We start from the raw sequence: 15,871 nt of genomic DNA, 5'->3' as shown, positions 1-15,871 counted from the left end.
TTACTCTGCCATTCAATAAAATTGTGTCTGATTTGATTACTCAGTGTTCCCATTTACCCTGATCAGCATTCACCTCCTTGATCATCAAGTATTGATTTATCTCTGCCTTGATACTATGCAAGGCCTCTGATTCCATTGTCTTTTTGAGGAGCAGGGGTCCAGTGGGAACCTACAAGAAAACAAAGTGCTCCTTGTCATGCATACGTGACCCTCTATTTTGTAACAGTGCCTATTAGTTGTGAGACAGCATCCTGAACTTAATAGTCATAATAACTGCAATGTTTGGATCTATTTGTACTGAAATTTGGGATGTCTGCTTCTGGCATCAATTCTAGTAGTTGTACTTTGAATCAATTTAATCCTTTTGAAACAGAATGCAATTCTGATTCAGATGGTTTTGCTTTATTTAGAGACACTAAAGTCTGAGTGAAAAGATCCATTTATATTTCAATCTAACTCCAGAGCTTCTGGGCCATTGCAATGCTCCAATGAAAGTACCTTGTATGACTCTTGATCAGTTCTCCAAGCTTTGGATACAACACACATTTGATGATGTGTACTTAAAATATGAAGGTGCTGTAGTTCAGTAATTAAAGCACATTAAAACTGCAAGTGTAGAGGGTTAAGGAAATGTTTGAAGCTGAGATAAGGATGTGAGGTGACTAGGTAGAGGTGCACAAGATGATGAGAGGCATAGATAGAGTGAATAGTCAGAGACCTTTTTCCAGGGCAGATATGGTTATCACGAGGGTGCCGTAATTTTGGGGTGGCGCAGTGGCTCAGTGGTTAGCACTGCTGCCTCACACCACCAGGGATCCGAGTTTGATTCCTGCCTCGGGCAACTGCCTGTGTGGAGTTTGCACATTCTCCCTGTGTCTGTGGGGTTTCCTCCAGGTGCTCCAGTTCCCTCCCACAGTCCAAAGATGTGCAGGTTAGGTGAATTGACCACGCTAAATTGTCCAATGTTAGGTGCATTTGTCAGGGGTAAAAGTAGGATAGGGGAATGGGTCTGGGTGGATTACTCTTCGGAGGGTCGGTTTGGGCCGAAGGGCCTGTTTCCATATTGTAAGGAATCTAACAATTTTAAGGTGATTGGTAGAAGGTTTAAGGGAGATGTCAGAGGCAGGTTCTTCACATAGAGAATGGTGGGTGCGTGGTATAGTCAGATACATTAGGGACATTTAAGCGACTCCTGGATAGACATATGGAAGACAGTAGTATAATGAAGGGTGTTTAGGTTTGTCTGATCTTAGAGTGGGATAAAGCATTGGCACAACATCGAGAGCTGAAGGGCCAGCATTATGCTGTATGTTCAATGTTCTAAATATTAATTCTGCTTCTGATTCAAGAGAAACTTTAAAAGCGGATAGGCTTCAAATCAAAACCATCGCTGTTTGCTGAAGAATGCTCACCTAATATCCTTTTAGTTTAGTGTGGGTATTTGAGTTTCAAGCTGGATTTAATTTGATTTAAATTTGTATGGCTTGTTTCCTTGCTCAGGATTTTACTATTAAAGGAATGTGACAAGGAAGCGTTTAAATTACAATGTTATATAAATGTCTTTGCTTGCTTAAAGGTTTTCATTTAATGCTGATAAGAACATATAATCATTAATCCAAAGGGATTCTACAAATGCGTTAAAGGCTAAAGAGTAACTAGGCAGAGAAAAGAGCCTTTTAAACATCAACAAATGTGTGAAACTACAGGAGATGGGTTAGATACTAAACAGGTATGTTGCATCAGTATTTATTGGGCGGCACAATGGCACAGTGGTTAGCACTGCTGCCTCACAAGAGGCCTGGGTTCAATTCCCGCCTCAGGTGACTGACTGTGTGGAGTTTGCACATTCTCCTAGTGTCTGCGTGGGTTTCCTCCGGGTGCTCCGGTTTCCTCCCACAGTCCAAAAATGTGCAGGTTAGTGAATTGGCCATGCTAAATTCCCCGTAGTGTTAGGTGAAGGGGTAAATGTAGGGGAATGGGTCTGGGTGGGTAGCTCTTCGGAGGATCGGTGTGGACTTGTTGGGCCGAAGGGCCTGTTTCCACAGTGTAAGTAATCTAATCTAATCTTATTCTGGAGAAAGATCTGGAAGTTAGGGAACTTGGGGAAATAAATAGTGATGTCCTGAAAAGTGTCCAGATTACAGGAGGAGGTGCTAGATGTCTTAAAATGCATAAAGGTGGATAAGTCCCCAGGAGCTGATCAAGTTTATCCCACTACTTTGTGGGAAGCTAGGGAAACAATTGCTGAGTCCCTCACTGAGATACTTGTATGAATGATAACTATGGAGGGGGGCAGAAGACTGGAGATTGGCTAATGTGGTACCATTATTTAAAAAAGGTGGTAAGGAAAATCCAGAGAACTGTAGATCAATGTACCTGACCTCAGTGGTGGATAACTTGTTGGAGGGGATTCTGAGGGACAGAATGTACATGTATTTGAAAAGGCAAGGACTGATTAGGGATTGTCAACATGGCTTTGTGCGTGGGAAACCATGTCTCACAAACTTGTTTGAGCTTTTTGAAGAAGTGACAAAGAAAATTGATGCAGGCAGAGCTGTAGACATTGTCTATTTGGACTTCAGAAAAGTGTTTGACAAAGTACCACATGGTAGACTGGTTAGCAAAGTTATGGAATCTAGGGGGAGCTAGCCAATTGGATACAAAATAGGCTTGAAAGTAAGAGACGGAAGGTGATGGTGGAGGATTGTTTTGGGATTGGAGGCCTGTGACTATTGGTGCTGGGTCCACCACTTTCCGTCATTTATGTAAATGATTTGGATGTGAGAAAACGAGGTGTGGTTAATAAGTTTGTAGGTGACACCAACATTGGAGGCGTAGTGGACAGTGAAGAAGCTGACCTCACAATACAAGGGCACCTTTATCAGGTGGAGGAGTGTCAGCTCGAGTTTAATTTAGATAAACGTGAGATGTTGGTAAGGTAAATCAAGGCAGGTCTTGATTGGGCCCTGGGGAATGTTGGTGATCAAAAAGTGTTCAGAAATAATTTACAAGAATGTAGCTGGGACTGGTGGGTTTGAGTTATAGAGAGAGGTTGAATAGGCTGGGACTTTTTTCCCTGGAATATCAGAGGCTGATGGGTGATCTTATAGCGGTGTATAAAATCATAAAGGGCATGGATAGGATGAATATCCAAGGTCTTTTTCCCCAGGGTAGGGGAATCCAAAACTAGAGGGCAAAGGTTTAAGGTGAGAGGGGAAGGATTTAAAATGGATATGAGGGGTAACATTTTCATGCAGAGGGTAGTGCGTGTATGAAACTCCAGAGGAAGTGGTGGAGGCTGGTACAATTACAGCATTTAAAGGGCATCTGGATGGGTATATGAATAGGAAGGTTTAGAGGGATATGGGTCAAGTGCTGGCAAATGGGACTAGATTAGGTTAGGATAACTGGTCGGTACGGATGGATTGGGCCAAAGGGTCTGATTCAGTGCTATACATTTATGATTCTATGACTCACAGTCTTGCGCAGCTATCAAGGCGTTCCTGCAATGATTAGTTTCTCCTGTTATTACTTTACTGTTTTCTCGAGCGTTCTCTGCAGGCTCGATAGCTTTTCACTTTATTGACTTTGAACTGGTCGGTATGGATGGATTGGGCCAAAGGGTCTGATTCAGTGCTATACATTTATGATTCTATGACTCACAGTTTTGCGCAGCTATCAAGGCGTTCCTGCAATGATTAGTTTCTCCTGTTATTACTTTACTGTTTTCTCGAGCGTTCTCTGCAGGCTCGATAGCTTTTCACTTTATTGACTTTGTCAGCACTGCTCTGGGTTGACTGTTTGCAAACAGCTCCCACCATGAATGAATATTAAAACCAGGTGCTGGATGCCTTTCACAGAGAAGAACTGGAAATCATACTCGTGCAAACTAACGAAGCCTTCTTATTCACTGATACCATTAACAGAAACTCAGTCCTGCAGGACTACATTAGAAACGTCTTCCATCAGCTCCCAGGTTCCATGTGATCTGATATGATTTAGAATCTCTGGTGATGCCCTCTAACTCTTAACATAACAGCTGTTAACCCTTTATACTCCAGGGCTTTCGATTGAGAGAGCTAAAATAGCCCAATGAAACTGTCATCTTAGACAGTCAACTTCAGAACTAAAACACACCACAGACAAACATTTTGACACTTGTTTCAAGTTGCTTCTTTTCTTTAATAACCCTTTCTAGTTTGGATGTGAGGTTCCCTTTGACACTTTTTGTGGCACTCTTGGGTCTCGATTGTTACATAATGAAAGAGATCTTCGCAAGTCCTATTACTGGAATTTATACCAACCTGATCTTTAAAACCAGCAGTAGAGGCCCTGTTTACACAAGCCAACGATTCCATTTTCACCCTCAGCAAAATAATAGCAGCAAAACAAGCTTGCTTGATTTGACAAAGTGACAGAATTTCTGCTGACCAGGAGAACGGAGATTATACCTGCTGCCCCTCTGTCCTCTCTCATATAATGCCACCATCTGGATGATTACGGATATTGACAACCATTGCCTCAACAATATGTTGGCAACATTGCCATGTTTCAGTCCCCAACGCCCTGTCCATCTGATGGATTGTATCAATCTTAATGGGTATACAGCCAATGGAGTGTAACAGTAGAAGATGGATTGTAGAATGTCTACTCAAATCAGCATGTTTTTTTAATCTGGTACTCAAAAGAATGAGGGAGATTGTCACCTTTAATTAAAATCCATCAATTGATACCGATTGGTTTTGCTTTATCCTGTTGATTTTGCAGTTTGCAGGGAGAGTTCTTGGTTGGGCTATAGGCCAAGAGCAAACCAAACTCAACAGGGAACATTATCCATTTGTGGGTCTTGCATGAAATTGTCAGTCTGGAATTTCCCAGTGTGGTTCAACTTGTAGTTACGTGTTTTCACTGTAATGCTAAGGATCAGGCAAATTATATCCTACTTCCCTTTCAATTTGGAATTCTACTGTTTACACTCGAGCACCAAGGTATTCAAGACATATAATTAGTTTCAGAATATGAAATCGGAGATACATGGCTAGCCAATCTCCTCCTAAACCTTAATAGATAGCAACCTCACCTTGAACCAACTCACCAATAATTTTCATTGAGCAATACATGATTGACTTCAATGGTTAGAAATTTACAGCAGAACAGCATTGAGTAACACTCTGAAGGGAGGTTGGTCTAATCAGTGAGGCAATAATGATGACAGATGCCTTTAAAAATATGTCAAACAAGATAAAGCTGGCAAGGCTGCTATGGTTGATATAGCTCTGACCTCTTTGTGATTGTGTGTCATCAGGTTGGGCCTGTTGATAGATGTATCCAAAGTCTTGTCAGCAAACATCCCGTGGTGATTGGAATCATGGCTGGAGGAATGTCATGGTCAAGGAGACCCACCTGGTTCCTGTCACAACCACCCACAAATTGAAGGAGGTGGTGTCATGGCAATATGAATAATTTAGCAGGCCCAGGCTAAGTTTCTACCAATGTGGGTTCAAATCCCATTGTGGAATCTGATGGAGCGTAATTGCAATTAATGAAATCAAGAATCAAAAGCTGGTGCTGGTGATGGCTACAGTACCTTCAAAGGAGTCAATCAGCCATTGCCTGACTGCATCAATTTCCATTAAAGTTAGAATTCAGGGTGACGATGGTTCAAAGAAGCAGGCTCCTGTGTTACCTAGAAGCTTCACTCAGTGATCTTACTGGGAATCAGCAATGGAGGACCCTAGTGATGCTCAGAAATACTCTCCAGATCAGGAATAGAGGAGTTTGCAAGAACCCTGTGCAATTTTATCTCTGTTTTAACCTGCTTTGAGCAGGAAGTACCACTTCCCCAAAATATCCAGAAGGAAGCTTGTGAATCCCTTAACTCACCATTCCTCCTCCATCACCCTCAGCTTCATGTGAAGACAAGACTTAGTAGTACGTGTACTCAGTTCCCGCTCTCATTCACAACAACTCTACTTTCTCACACTTGGGAGGTCTGCTCTATTGCTCATGGGTAACCCCGGAATTGGAAGTTAATCTCAGTGACGGTGACCATGAAATCATCACAAATTATTGTCAAAGCCATCTGTTTCAGTTATGCCATTTAGGGAAGGAAACCTGCCATCTGTACCCAGTCTGGCCTACATACGATTCCAGATCCATAAACTGCTATCTGAAATGACCTAACACCCATCAATTCGAGACCAAACAGAGATGGGCCTACTGAATTAACAAAAAAAATTGGCACAGTGTCATCTTTGTCAAAATCAGGTAGTGATGAGGGTGTTAATGAGCAATAATTCTTAATAATAATATCTATAGAAACTCATCGTATCTCTTTTTATACTTTGAGCTAGCTTTCTCTGTATTCTAACCCTTCTGATAAAGCTTTTTCTCACTGTGTTTTTTCTATTAACATAGAACATTGAATAGAAAAGAATAGAATAGGATCCCTACAGTGTGGAAACAGGCCATTTGGCCCAACGAGTCCAGATTATCGAACATATTCTGTTCGGCTTTCTGACCTGCCCCTGATTTCGCACAATGACGTATTTTTTTCTTTAGGAGCTAATAAGGACTGCAGATGCTGGAGAGTCAGAGACAATAAAGTATGGCTCTTGGAAAACACAGTCCTGATGAAGAGTCCTGCCCAAAACATCGACTCTCCTGCTCCTCGGATGCTACCAGACCAGCTAAAGTGGGAGTTGGCAACATCAGCTTTGAGAAGCTCAAATTGTAAATAAAATCAATAAAAGATGTTGCCAGGGTTGGAGGATTTAGGCTACCGGGATACCCTGAATAGGCTGGAGCATTGGAGACTGAGGGGTGACCTCAGTATTATAATACAATTAAAACATTTAAAAGGCATCTGGATGGGTACATGAATAGGAAGCGTTCGGAGGGATAAGGGCCAAATGCTGGCAAATGGGACTAGACTAGGTTAGGATATCTGGTCATCATGGATGAGTCGGACTGAAGGGTCTGTTTCCGTGCTGTATATCTCTATGACTCTAAATATATTGAACTCATCAGTTTTAAATATGTATACGTCTCTGGCAACTATTTCCAGGCAAACTGTTGTCCTTCCTGGTGCATAAACCCTGAGCAGTTTTCAGCTCCTGGGATTATTTTGTGACCAAACTTAACATTAACTTAGAAAAAGAAGACTTTCATTTACATAGCACCTTAGATGACCACTAGTGATATCTCTGTACAGCTAATGAAGTACAAAGAAACAGAAACAGACCAGCCTATGCTGTTTTTATTTCATTGATATACTTTGTAATTACATAATACAGCTGACATTTGGCAGCAATATATGACAGGAAGTTTGGTACTTTAATAGCAGATGAAATTTGGTGCATTAGGATAAAGTGTGTTGTTGCAAAAATGAGGAAGTATGGTATAGAAGGAAGAATATGTGAGGAAGATTCACTTTGTCATAGAGCGGGAAGCTTGGTGCTGTGATATCGGAGGACGTTCAGAGCTACAATATCACAGAGGCAAAAAAAACTCATTAAAAATACTGGGAAGAAAAAAGATTGCGAGAGTCCAGTTTGTGACATATACCAGGTTTTTGCAGCTTTTTTCCTTTCTGGGATAGGAAGGAACTTGTTGCTAGAATATGGGAAGAAGATCAATATAACAGTATAGGACGAATTCTGAAATTTATAGTTCTAAGGAAGGGTCACTTGACCTGAAAAGTTAACTCTGATTTCTCTCCACAGGTGCTGCCAGACCTGCTGAGCTTTTCCAGCAATTTCTGTCTTTGTCCTGGATGAATTCTTGCGTTGTGATGTAGGATGAATCTTGGGGCTGTAATATATGGGGACGTTGAGTATTGCAATATAAGAGGGTGTTCTGTACTGTAATATAAGAGGAAGCTCACATAATAACATGAGAAGCTCAGTGGTGTAATGTAGGAGAATACTTTGTGTTGCAATACGGAAGGAAACTGAATGTACTAATATTGGAGGGAGTTTAGGATTAGCATTCAGCAATACTTTCACAATCAAACTCCAGTAAGTGGAGATGCAAAAATCCTTTGACTTTTGCTCTGTTGTATGTGGAGTGTGTGGATTAAGAAAGTAGGTCCCCACACAACAGGCACTTAGTTTTACTGTTGACTTTGTCTACGCCCTGCTGTCTGAGTTCTTCCTTAAAGTCTGAAATCAACCTTTTCTCCTCAGTGTAGTTGTACCATGCATCTTGACACGTCCTGGGAAAGTAGGCAGATGCTACGCCACTCACACTTATGGAACTCTCTGGGAAAAGAACATAGAGAGAGTGAGGAGGTTCATTCATACAGGGCTTTGTGGGCTCTTTGTTTCACTGGCTGCGTCTCCACAGAGAGTTAGTGGAAGATTGTCCCCAGGTAGACTGTTACATAGAGCGATGGTTTCTGAAAGGATTGGACAATGCATTAAGCTCTTTCCAATTTGAGGATGCCATGAGGACTTGGATGAGGAGAAGCTCAAACAACTCACAATCTCGGGGAATGTAAGTCGGTACTGTAGATCTCCCGTTCGTCTTAGTAACGATATTTATATTATTAATCTAATTAGTCCCTGATTCTGTCATGCAGGAAATGATGTCATGTTTAAGATGAGGTCCTCTTCTCATTAAGAATAACTTGGTTGCAGCAAACAACTGCAGGTATTCCAAAACAAACATAATATCTGTGGTGAAGATTGAAATTTGATTTAGTGGTTCCATGCAACCAAGTGACAGTGAAAGTTGTGGTAGCCCAAGGAGCAGTTGAGTCATAGAGATGTACAGCGTGGAAACAGAGCCTTCGGTCCAACCTGTCCATGCCGACCAGATATCCCAACCCAATCTAATCCCACCTGCTAGCACCCAGTCCATATCCCTCCAAACCCTTCCTATTCATATACCCATTCAAATGCCTTTTAAATGTTGCAGCTGTACCAGCCCCCACCACTTCCTCTGGCAGTTCATTCCATACACGTACCACCCTCTGCGTGAAAACACTGACCCTTAGTTCCCCTTTTAAATCTTTTCCTTCTCACCGTAAACCTGTGCCCTCTACTTCTGGACTCTCCTACTCTGGGGAAAAGAGCTTGGCTAATCACCCTATCCATGCCCCTCATGTACTGGACTCGTACAGCATTATGGTTTTAAGATCCAGTCCAACAGCTGCAACAGATGAACAATAAAGCAGTTGAAGAGTTACATTATCTACAGAGAAAATATCCCAAAGGGGAAACAGCACTTTGTGGTAAAACCTTTCATTTAAGACAGAAAAGGAAGATCAGAAGAAAGCATGAGTGAGAAGCAGGTCACCCCTGGATTTGCCAGAATCTGTCGGAGCAATCCCTATAAGATGTTCATTCAGGGCGTGAATGGACATTGGAGCTCCATAAGTAAAGCTAGAAATCCTATGGAGCAAAACTCAACTTGAAATTATTGGAATGGAGTGGATGGGAAGGCTTGAAGGAGTACTTGCAGCACACAATGAGTGTGCAATCATAGTGATTAGATTACTTACAGTGTGGAAACAGGCCCTTTGGCCCAACAAGTCCACATCGACCCTCCGAAGAGCAACCCACCCAGTCCCATTCCCCTACATTTACCTCTTCACTTAATACTACAGGCAATTTAGCATGGCCAATTCACCTATCCTGCATGTTTCTGGACTGTGGGAGGAAACCCACGCAGACACAGGGAGAATGTGCAAACCTCACACAGACAGTTGCCTAAGGCAGGAATTGAACCTGCGTCTCTAGCACTGTGAGGCAGCAGTGCAAACCCACTGTGCCACCATGAGTGAATATCACATTGAATGGCTAGAGTAATGACATCAAGGGCCATAGAAGTAATTTCAACAAGGGTCACAGGAGTGAGAACATTGTGAAGCCAGAATTAAGATGTCAAAGGGACATTCAAAAACCTGAAGAAGGCAAAATATAAAAAAAGAACATAATGAGAGGTCTACTGAGGCTGCAATAAGAGCAAGAGGCATCAGGCATTGTTTGGGAAAAAACATTCTTTCCTGGGCCATGATTGGTTGGAAATCATGGATAGCTGTGCTACAAGAAAATGGAAAAATTTGCCTGCGAAATCAGGAAACCCCCACTCAGCAGTACAGAGATGCAGCCTTGCTAAATGACAGTTTAAATGTATTTAGGAGAAGAGAAACAAAACAGCCTTACTGTAATGAAGAAGTCAGAATCTCGTTGGGAGAAAGAATAAAACAGCATTGAGGTACGCTGAATTGAAAAACTTTAAATAAGAAAAAAATGTGTATTACATTAGAAAGACATGACAGGACAAATAATATGATCTGGCAGATTTAATTTCCGAGACCTCCCAAGTAGAACACAAGTTTTGACACCTTGGCAAAAAACAATTCCTAAGATACAGATTTGCTTTCAAGCTAAACACTAAATGACAAGCTGAACAAGCTAATCATAATGCATTCAGTTGAATCTGCAACTGATGGCTTTATAATTTGTCAAAATGTGAAAATATGTACAAATATTTTTGATGAAAATCTACACGATTTTAAAATTCCTTTAATTTGAAAACAAACTAAATTCTTGACAGAATAAGATTTAACAGAAGAGTGCAGTATCTGTAGAAATCCATTGATATATTAAATAATGATCTCTGCAGATTAGTATCTGCAAAGACTGTGGCATTTTGGAATTCAGAACTCATAAGTGACAGAATTGTTGTTGGAATTACCGAAGAGATTTTTAAATCAGGTTTATACAGTCTAAAGAAGGTTTGGTTTTGAAGAAAGCCATGCATTATGTGATAGAAGAATGGACCAGGAAGGAGAACAACAACGCCATCATAAAACTGCAAAAGAATCCATTCAGTTTATGAAGTATAAAAACCCTATAAACACGTCTGATAACACAAAAAGTGGACCAGGCAACAGTTAGTGAGTGTCAGTGAGAATGCTTTGGAAGGGCGATTTTGGTCGGAAAAACAACAAAATGGACTGTTATCTAAATGGTGAAAAATTGCAGCATGCTGCTGTGCAGAGGGACCTGGGTGACCTCGTGCCTGAATCACAAAGTGTTGGTTTGCAGGTGCAGCAGGTCATTAGGAAGGCAAACAGAATATTGTCCTTCATTGCCAGAGAGATGGAGTTTAAAAACAGGGAGGTCACGTTGCAGCTGTACAGAGTGCTGGTGAGACCACACCTGTGTATAGTTTTGGTCTCCTTACTTAAGAAAGGATATACTGGCACTAGAGGGGGTGCAGAGGAGGTTCACTGGATCGACTTTGAAATTGAGAGGGTTGGCTTATGAGGAGAGATTGAGTCGAGTGAGACTTTACTCATTGGAATTTAGAAGAATGAGGGGGGATCTTATAGATATGTATAAATTAAGAAGGAAATAGATTTGTTAGAAGCAGGGAGGTTGTTTTCAATGGCAGGTAAAACTAGAACAAACGGGCATAACCTTAAAATCAGGGGTGGAGGAGGGGAGGGGGGTAGATTTTACTGAATGGAAGGGTTGTGAATCTGTGGGATTCCCTGCCCAGTGAAGCAGTTGAGGCTACTTCATGAAATGTTTTTTAAAGCAAAGGTAGACAGACTTTTGAACAATTAAGGGTTATAGTGAGCGGGTGGGTAAGTGAAGTTGCATGCACAAACAGACTAGTCGTGAATGGTGCAGCAGGCTTAATGGGCCAGGTGGCTGACCCCTGCTCCTGGTTCTTATGCCTTATCACAACGTTTCGCAAACTGCACCCAAATTATTACAAACAGGAACCTGTCGCAGGATGGGGAGAAACTCAACATGGATGTAATCTCTTCACCTGAAAGTACCATTGAGAAACCAGGATTTCACCGCCCACACTATTCAGCCGTCCACACCACAGGCTAGCTACTCCTACAGGCTCCATCATATCCACAATCCACCTGCACTTCTCCTCTCTCAACCCAAAGTCTCTAAGCAACTATATTTATGGCCTAGTTATTTTTGAGAAGTTTATGGCACTGCAATTAATGGCTGTTAGTTTCCTCAAGGTCCTCTTCTTCTCCAATAACTCTTAAAGAGAAATCAGTCTGTAATGCCATCATAATACCAGTCTGTAATACCTCGGTAATACCAATTTGTAATACCATGGTAATACCAATCCATAATACCGTGGTAATACTAGTTTGTAATACTGTGGTAATACCAGTCTGTAATACCATGGCTATGTCAGTCTGTAATATCATGGTAATGCCAGTCTGTAATACCATGGTAATACCAGTCTGTAATACCGTGGTAATACCAGTCTATAATACCATGGTAATACCAGTCTGCAATACCATGGTAATACCAGCCTGTAATACCATAGTAATACCAGCCTGTAATGCTGTGGTAATACTTGTCTGTAATACCGTGGTAATACCAATCTGAATACTATGGTTATACCGGTCTGTAATACTGTGGTAATACCAGTCTGTAATACTGAGCTAATACCATGGCAATATAAGTCTGTAATGCCGTGATAATAGCATGGTAATATCATGGTAATACCAGTCTGTAACACAGTGGTAATACCATGGTAATACCAGTCTGTAATACCGTGGTAATAACTGTCTGTAGTACCGTGGTAATACCAGTCTGTAATACCATGGTAATATCCATCTATAATGCCATCGTAATACCAGTCTGTAATACCATGGTAATACCCGTCTGTAATACAATAGTAATACCAGTCTGTAACACCGTGGTAATAACGGGTTAGGGGGAGTTGACTAGACAACATTTAAAAATATCACAGCATACAATGAAACAGGAAGCAGTCAGGAAATCAAAAACTCACAGTATTGGTAATGGAGAAACAGTGTTAGTGTTACTTCCAGTGATAGGTGAACCTTTAAAAGCAAGCTTTAGTGGACCTTATCCGTGATAATAGCATGGTAATATCATGGTAATACCAGTCTGTAACACAGTGGTAATACCAGTCTGTAATACCATGGTAATACCCGTCTGTAATACAATGGTAATACCAGTCTGTAACACCGTGGTAATACCCATCTATAATGCCATCGTAATACCAGTCTGTAATACCATGGTAATACCCATCTGTAATACCATGGTAATACCAGTCTGTAACACCGTGGTAATAACGGGTTAGGGGGAGTTCACTAGACAACATTTAAAAATATCACAGCATACAATGAAACAGGAAGCAGACAGGAAATCAAAAACTCACAGTATTGGTAATGCAGAAACAGTGTTAGTGTTACTTCCAGTGATAGGTGAACCTTTAAAAGCAAGCTTTAGTGGACCTTATCAAGTTGAAAGGAAATTGAGTGAGGTGAACTATTTGAAAAGGACTCTAGACAGAAAGAAATCTCACAAAGTGTGTCATGTGAATATACTACAAAGGTATTTTGACAGGGAAGGAAAGCAAAAAGAGAATGCGCCACTAGTTACAACACAGACTGAAGAACCAAGTTCAGAGGATACTGAATTGGACATTCCTCAAATGAAATTGGACAATGAGGATGTTGTCATTGGGATAAACTATTGAGTTACCTTCCAGAGGGAAATTGAAATGATCTGAAAGAGTTATTGCTACTGCATGGGGAGATATGTGGAAATAAGCTGGGAGGTACTAATCTAATTATGCATGATGTAGATATAGGAAATGCTGTTCCAATTAAGCAACAGTCATATAGACTTAACTCTCCAAAGTTGGCACAGGTTCAAAAGGAGGTTGAACGTATGCTCCATGATGACATAATTGAAATGAGTTGCAGTGACTGGAGCTCACCTATAATATTGGTGCCAAAACCGGATGGTACCTAATTGTTATATGGTTCATTCTCATAAAGTCAACACAGTTACAAAGTCTGATTCATATCCAATTCCACATTTGGAATCTGGGACAAACTGCGTATATTTCTAAGTTGGACTTACTCAGGGGATACTAGCAGGTACCTTTATCCAAAAGACCAAAGACACCGGCCACTACAGCGGACAGCTGAAACTGACAACTGGAAGCGGTAGGGACAGGCCACTATAAATGCCGGAGGAAACACCACAGAAGCGCTTCACAGGAGGCTCCCAAGCACTGAGGATGTCACCTAGACAGGGGACGAAACGTTTGCAACAAAAACTTCCAGCTCGGCGAACAGAACCACAGCAACGAGCACCCGAGCTACAAATCTTCTCACAATCTTTGAAGACCAAAGACAATTTTGGCTTTTGTTATCCTGAATGGACTGTATCAATTTAAAGTCATGCCATTTGGTATGAAACATGTGGCAGCCACACTTCAAAGAATAATCAGTAAAGTCATTTCCGTATGACCAAGTTGTGTGGTTTACATTAATGACCTGGTGATTTTTAGTCACACGTGGAAGGAAATTTATCAGAATTATTCGATTGGCTATGGAAGGCAGGCTCGGTGATAAACCTGGCAAAGCCCAACTCACCTTCTTGGGCCATGCTATTGGACATGGACAGATGGCCCCACGGAATGCTAAAACAAAGGTAAATGGGGAGTTTCCCATAGCATTGATGAAGCGAGCAGTACTATGATTCCTGGAATTGAATGGATTTTATTGGAAATTCATACCCAATTTTAGCAGTGTGGCTGCTCCACTCACTGATTTACTAAAGAAAAACAGGAGGTTTCAGTGGACAGTTGACTGTCAGAAGGCATTTGATAGCCTGAAAGCTGTGTTAACCACTGCCCCAGTATTAGCCACATCTAATTATGCAAAGCCATTCAAGTTGGCTATTGATGCAAATGATGTGGGTGTTGGTGCTGTGCTCTTGCATAAAGATGACGAGAAGATAAAAAAGACCTATCAGGTATTTCTCCATGAAGTTTAACATTCATCAGCAGAAATATTTGACAAATGAGAAGGAGACTTTGAAATTAGTGTTGGCATTACAACATTTCAACATTTATCTTGCCAGTAATGTGTCTGAGACAATTGGGTATATAAAACTGTATTCTTACCATAACCCATTGAAATTTTTGGAGAAATTAAAGGACATAAATTCTAGACTGTTTAGATGGACCTTATTATTAGTCATTCAATTTGGAAATTGTATATGTGGCAGGGCAGGATTGCCGACGTATTGTTGAGAAACAGAGGCATTCGATGGCGGGAATAAAACAGACTCAAATAGAATGCAGTAGCGCATGTTTACATGGTTATAGTTAATGTAATATATACGTATTGTAGTGTACTAACAGTGTAAGACTAAGGGGTTTTAAAATGAAGCCATCTTTGTACATTGATTATTCATTTCCTTTTAAGAGGGAAGGCATGACGATGCTGTCTCTTTAAGAAGGTTATGTTGTCCCTGGGGTTTTGTTAAATAGAGATCGTAAAGGCAGAGGTGCCGATTTGTCTGGAAATGGTCACTATGAACAATGGCAGGGGAGTAGCCAGTTCTCCCAGTTCAGGTTTTTTTCTCCACACCTCTACACACATCATCTATTGCATCCGCTGCACCCGATGTGGCCTCCTCTATATTGGGGAGGCAGGCCGCCTACTTGCGGAACGTTTCAGAGAACACCTCTGGGACACCCGGACCAACCAACCCAACCACCCCGTAGCCCAACACTTTAACTCCCCCTCCCACTCCATCAAGGACATGCAGGTCCTTGCACTCCTCCATCGCCAGACCATGGCAACACGACGGTTGGAGGAAGAGCGCCTCATCTTCCCCCTGGAAACCCTCCAACCACAAGGGATGAACTCAGATTTCTCCAGTTTCCTCAGTTCCCCTCCCCCCACCTTGTGTCAGTCAAATCCCTCGAACTCAGCACCGCCATCCTAACCTGCAATCTTCTTCCTGACCTCTCCGCCTCTATCCCACTCCGGCCTATCACCCTCACCTTGACCTCCCTCCACCTATCGCATTTCCAAAGCCCCTCC

General features: G+C 41.6%; 1 protein-coding gene and 1 long non-coding RNA gene across 2 annotated transcripts in view; one reads left to right on the top strand and one right to left on the bottom strand.

Annotated features, from left to right (window-relative positions):
* Positions 1-15,871, top strand: part of LOC122541759 — an 82,896-nt gene that overhangs the window by 28,319 nt on the left and 38,706 nt on the right. The window lies entirely within an intron of this gene.
* The window catches only part of si:ch1073-126c3.2 (uncharacterized protein LOC555816 homolog), a 35,343-nt gene continuing 26,712 nt past the window's right edge, over positions 7,241-15,871 (bottom strand). The window contains exon 6 of the mRNA XM_043678704.1: positions 7,241-8,261. Within this exon, the coding sequence (XP_043534639.1) occupies positions 8,077-8,261 (185 nt within the window). The 3' untranslated portion in view covers positions 7,241-8,076. The remainder of the gene's footprint in view (positions 8,262-15,871) is intronic.

Source organism: Chiloscyllium plagiosum, chromosome 38 (assembly GCF_004010195.1).
Source record: "Chiloscyllium plagiosum isolate BGI_BamShark_2017 chromosome 38, ASM401019v2, whole genome shotgun sequence".
Taxonomy (NCBI): domain Eukaryota; kingdom Metazoa; phylum Chordata; class Chondrichthyes; order Orectolobiformes; family Hemiscylliidae; genus Chiloscyllium; species Chiloscyllium plagiosum.
The sequence above is the reverse complement of the archived record's forward strand: the minus strand, read 5'-3'. Positions and strand labels throughout refer to the sequence as shown.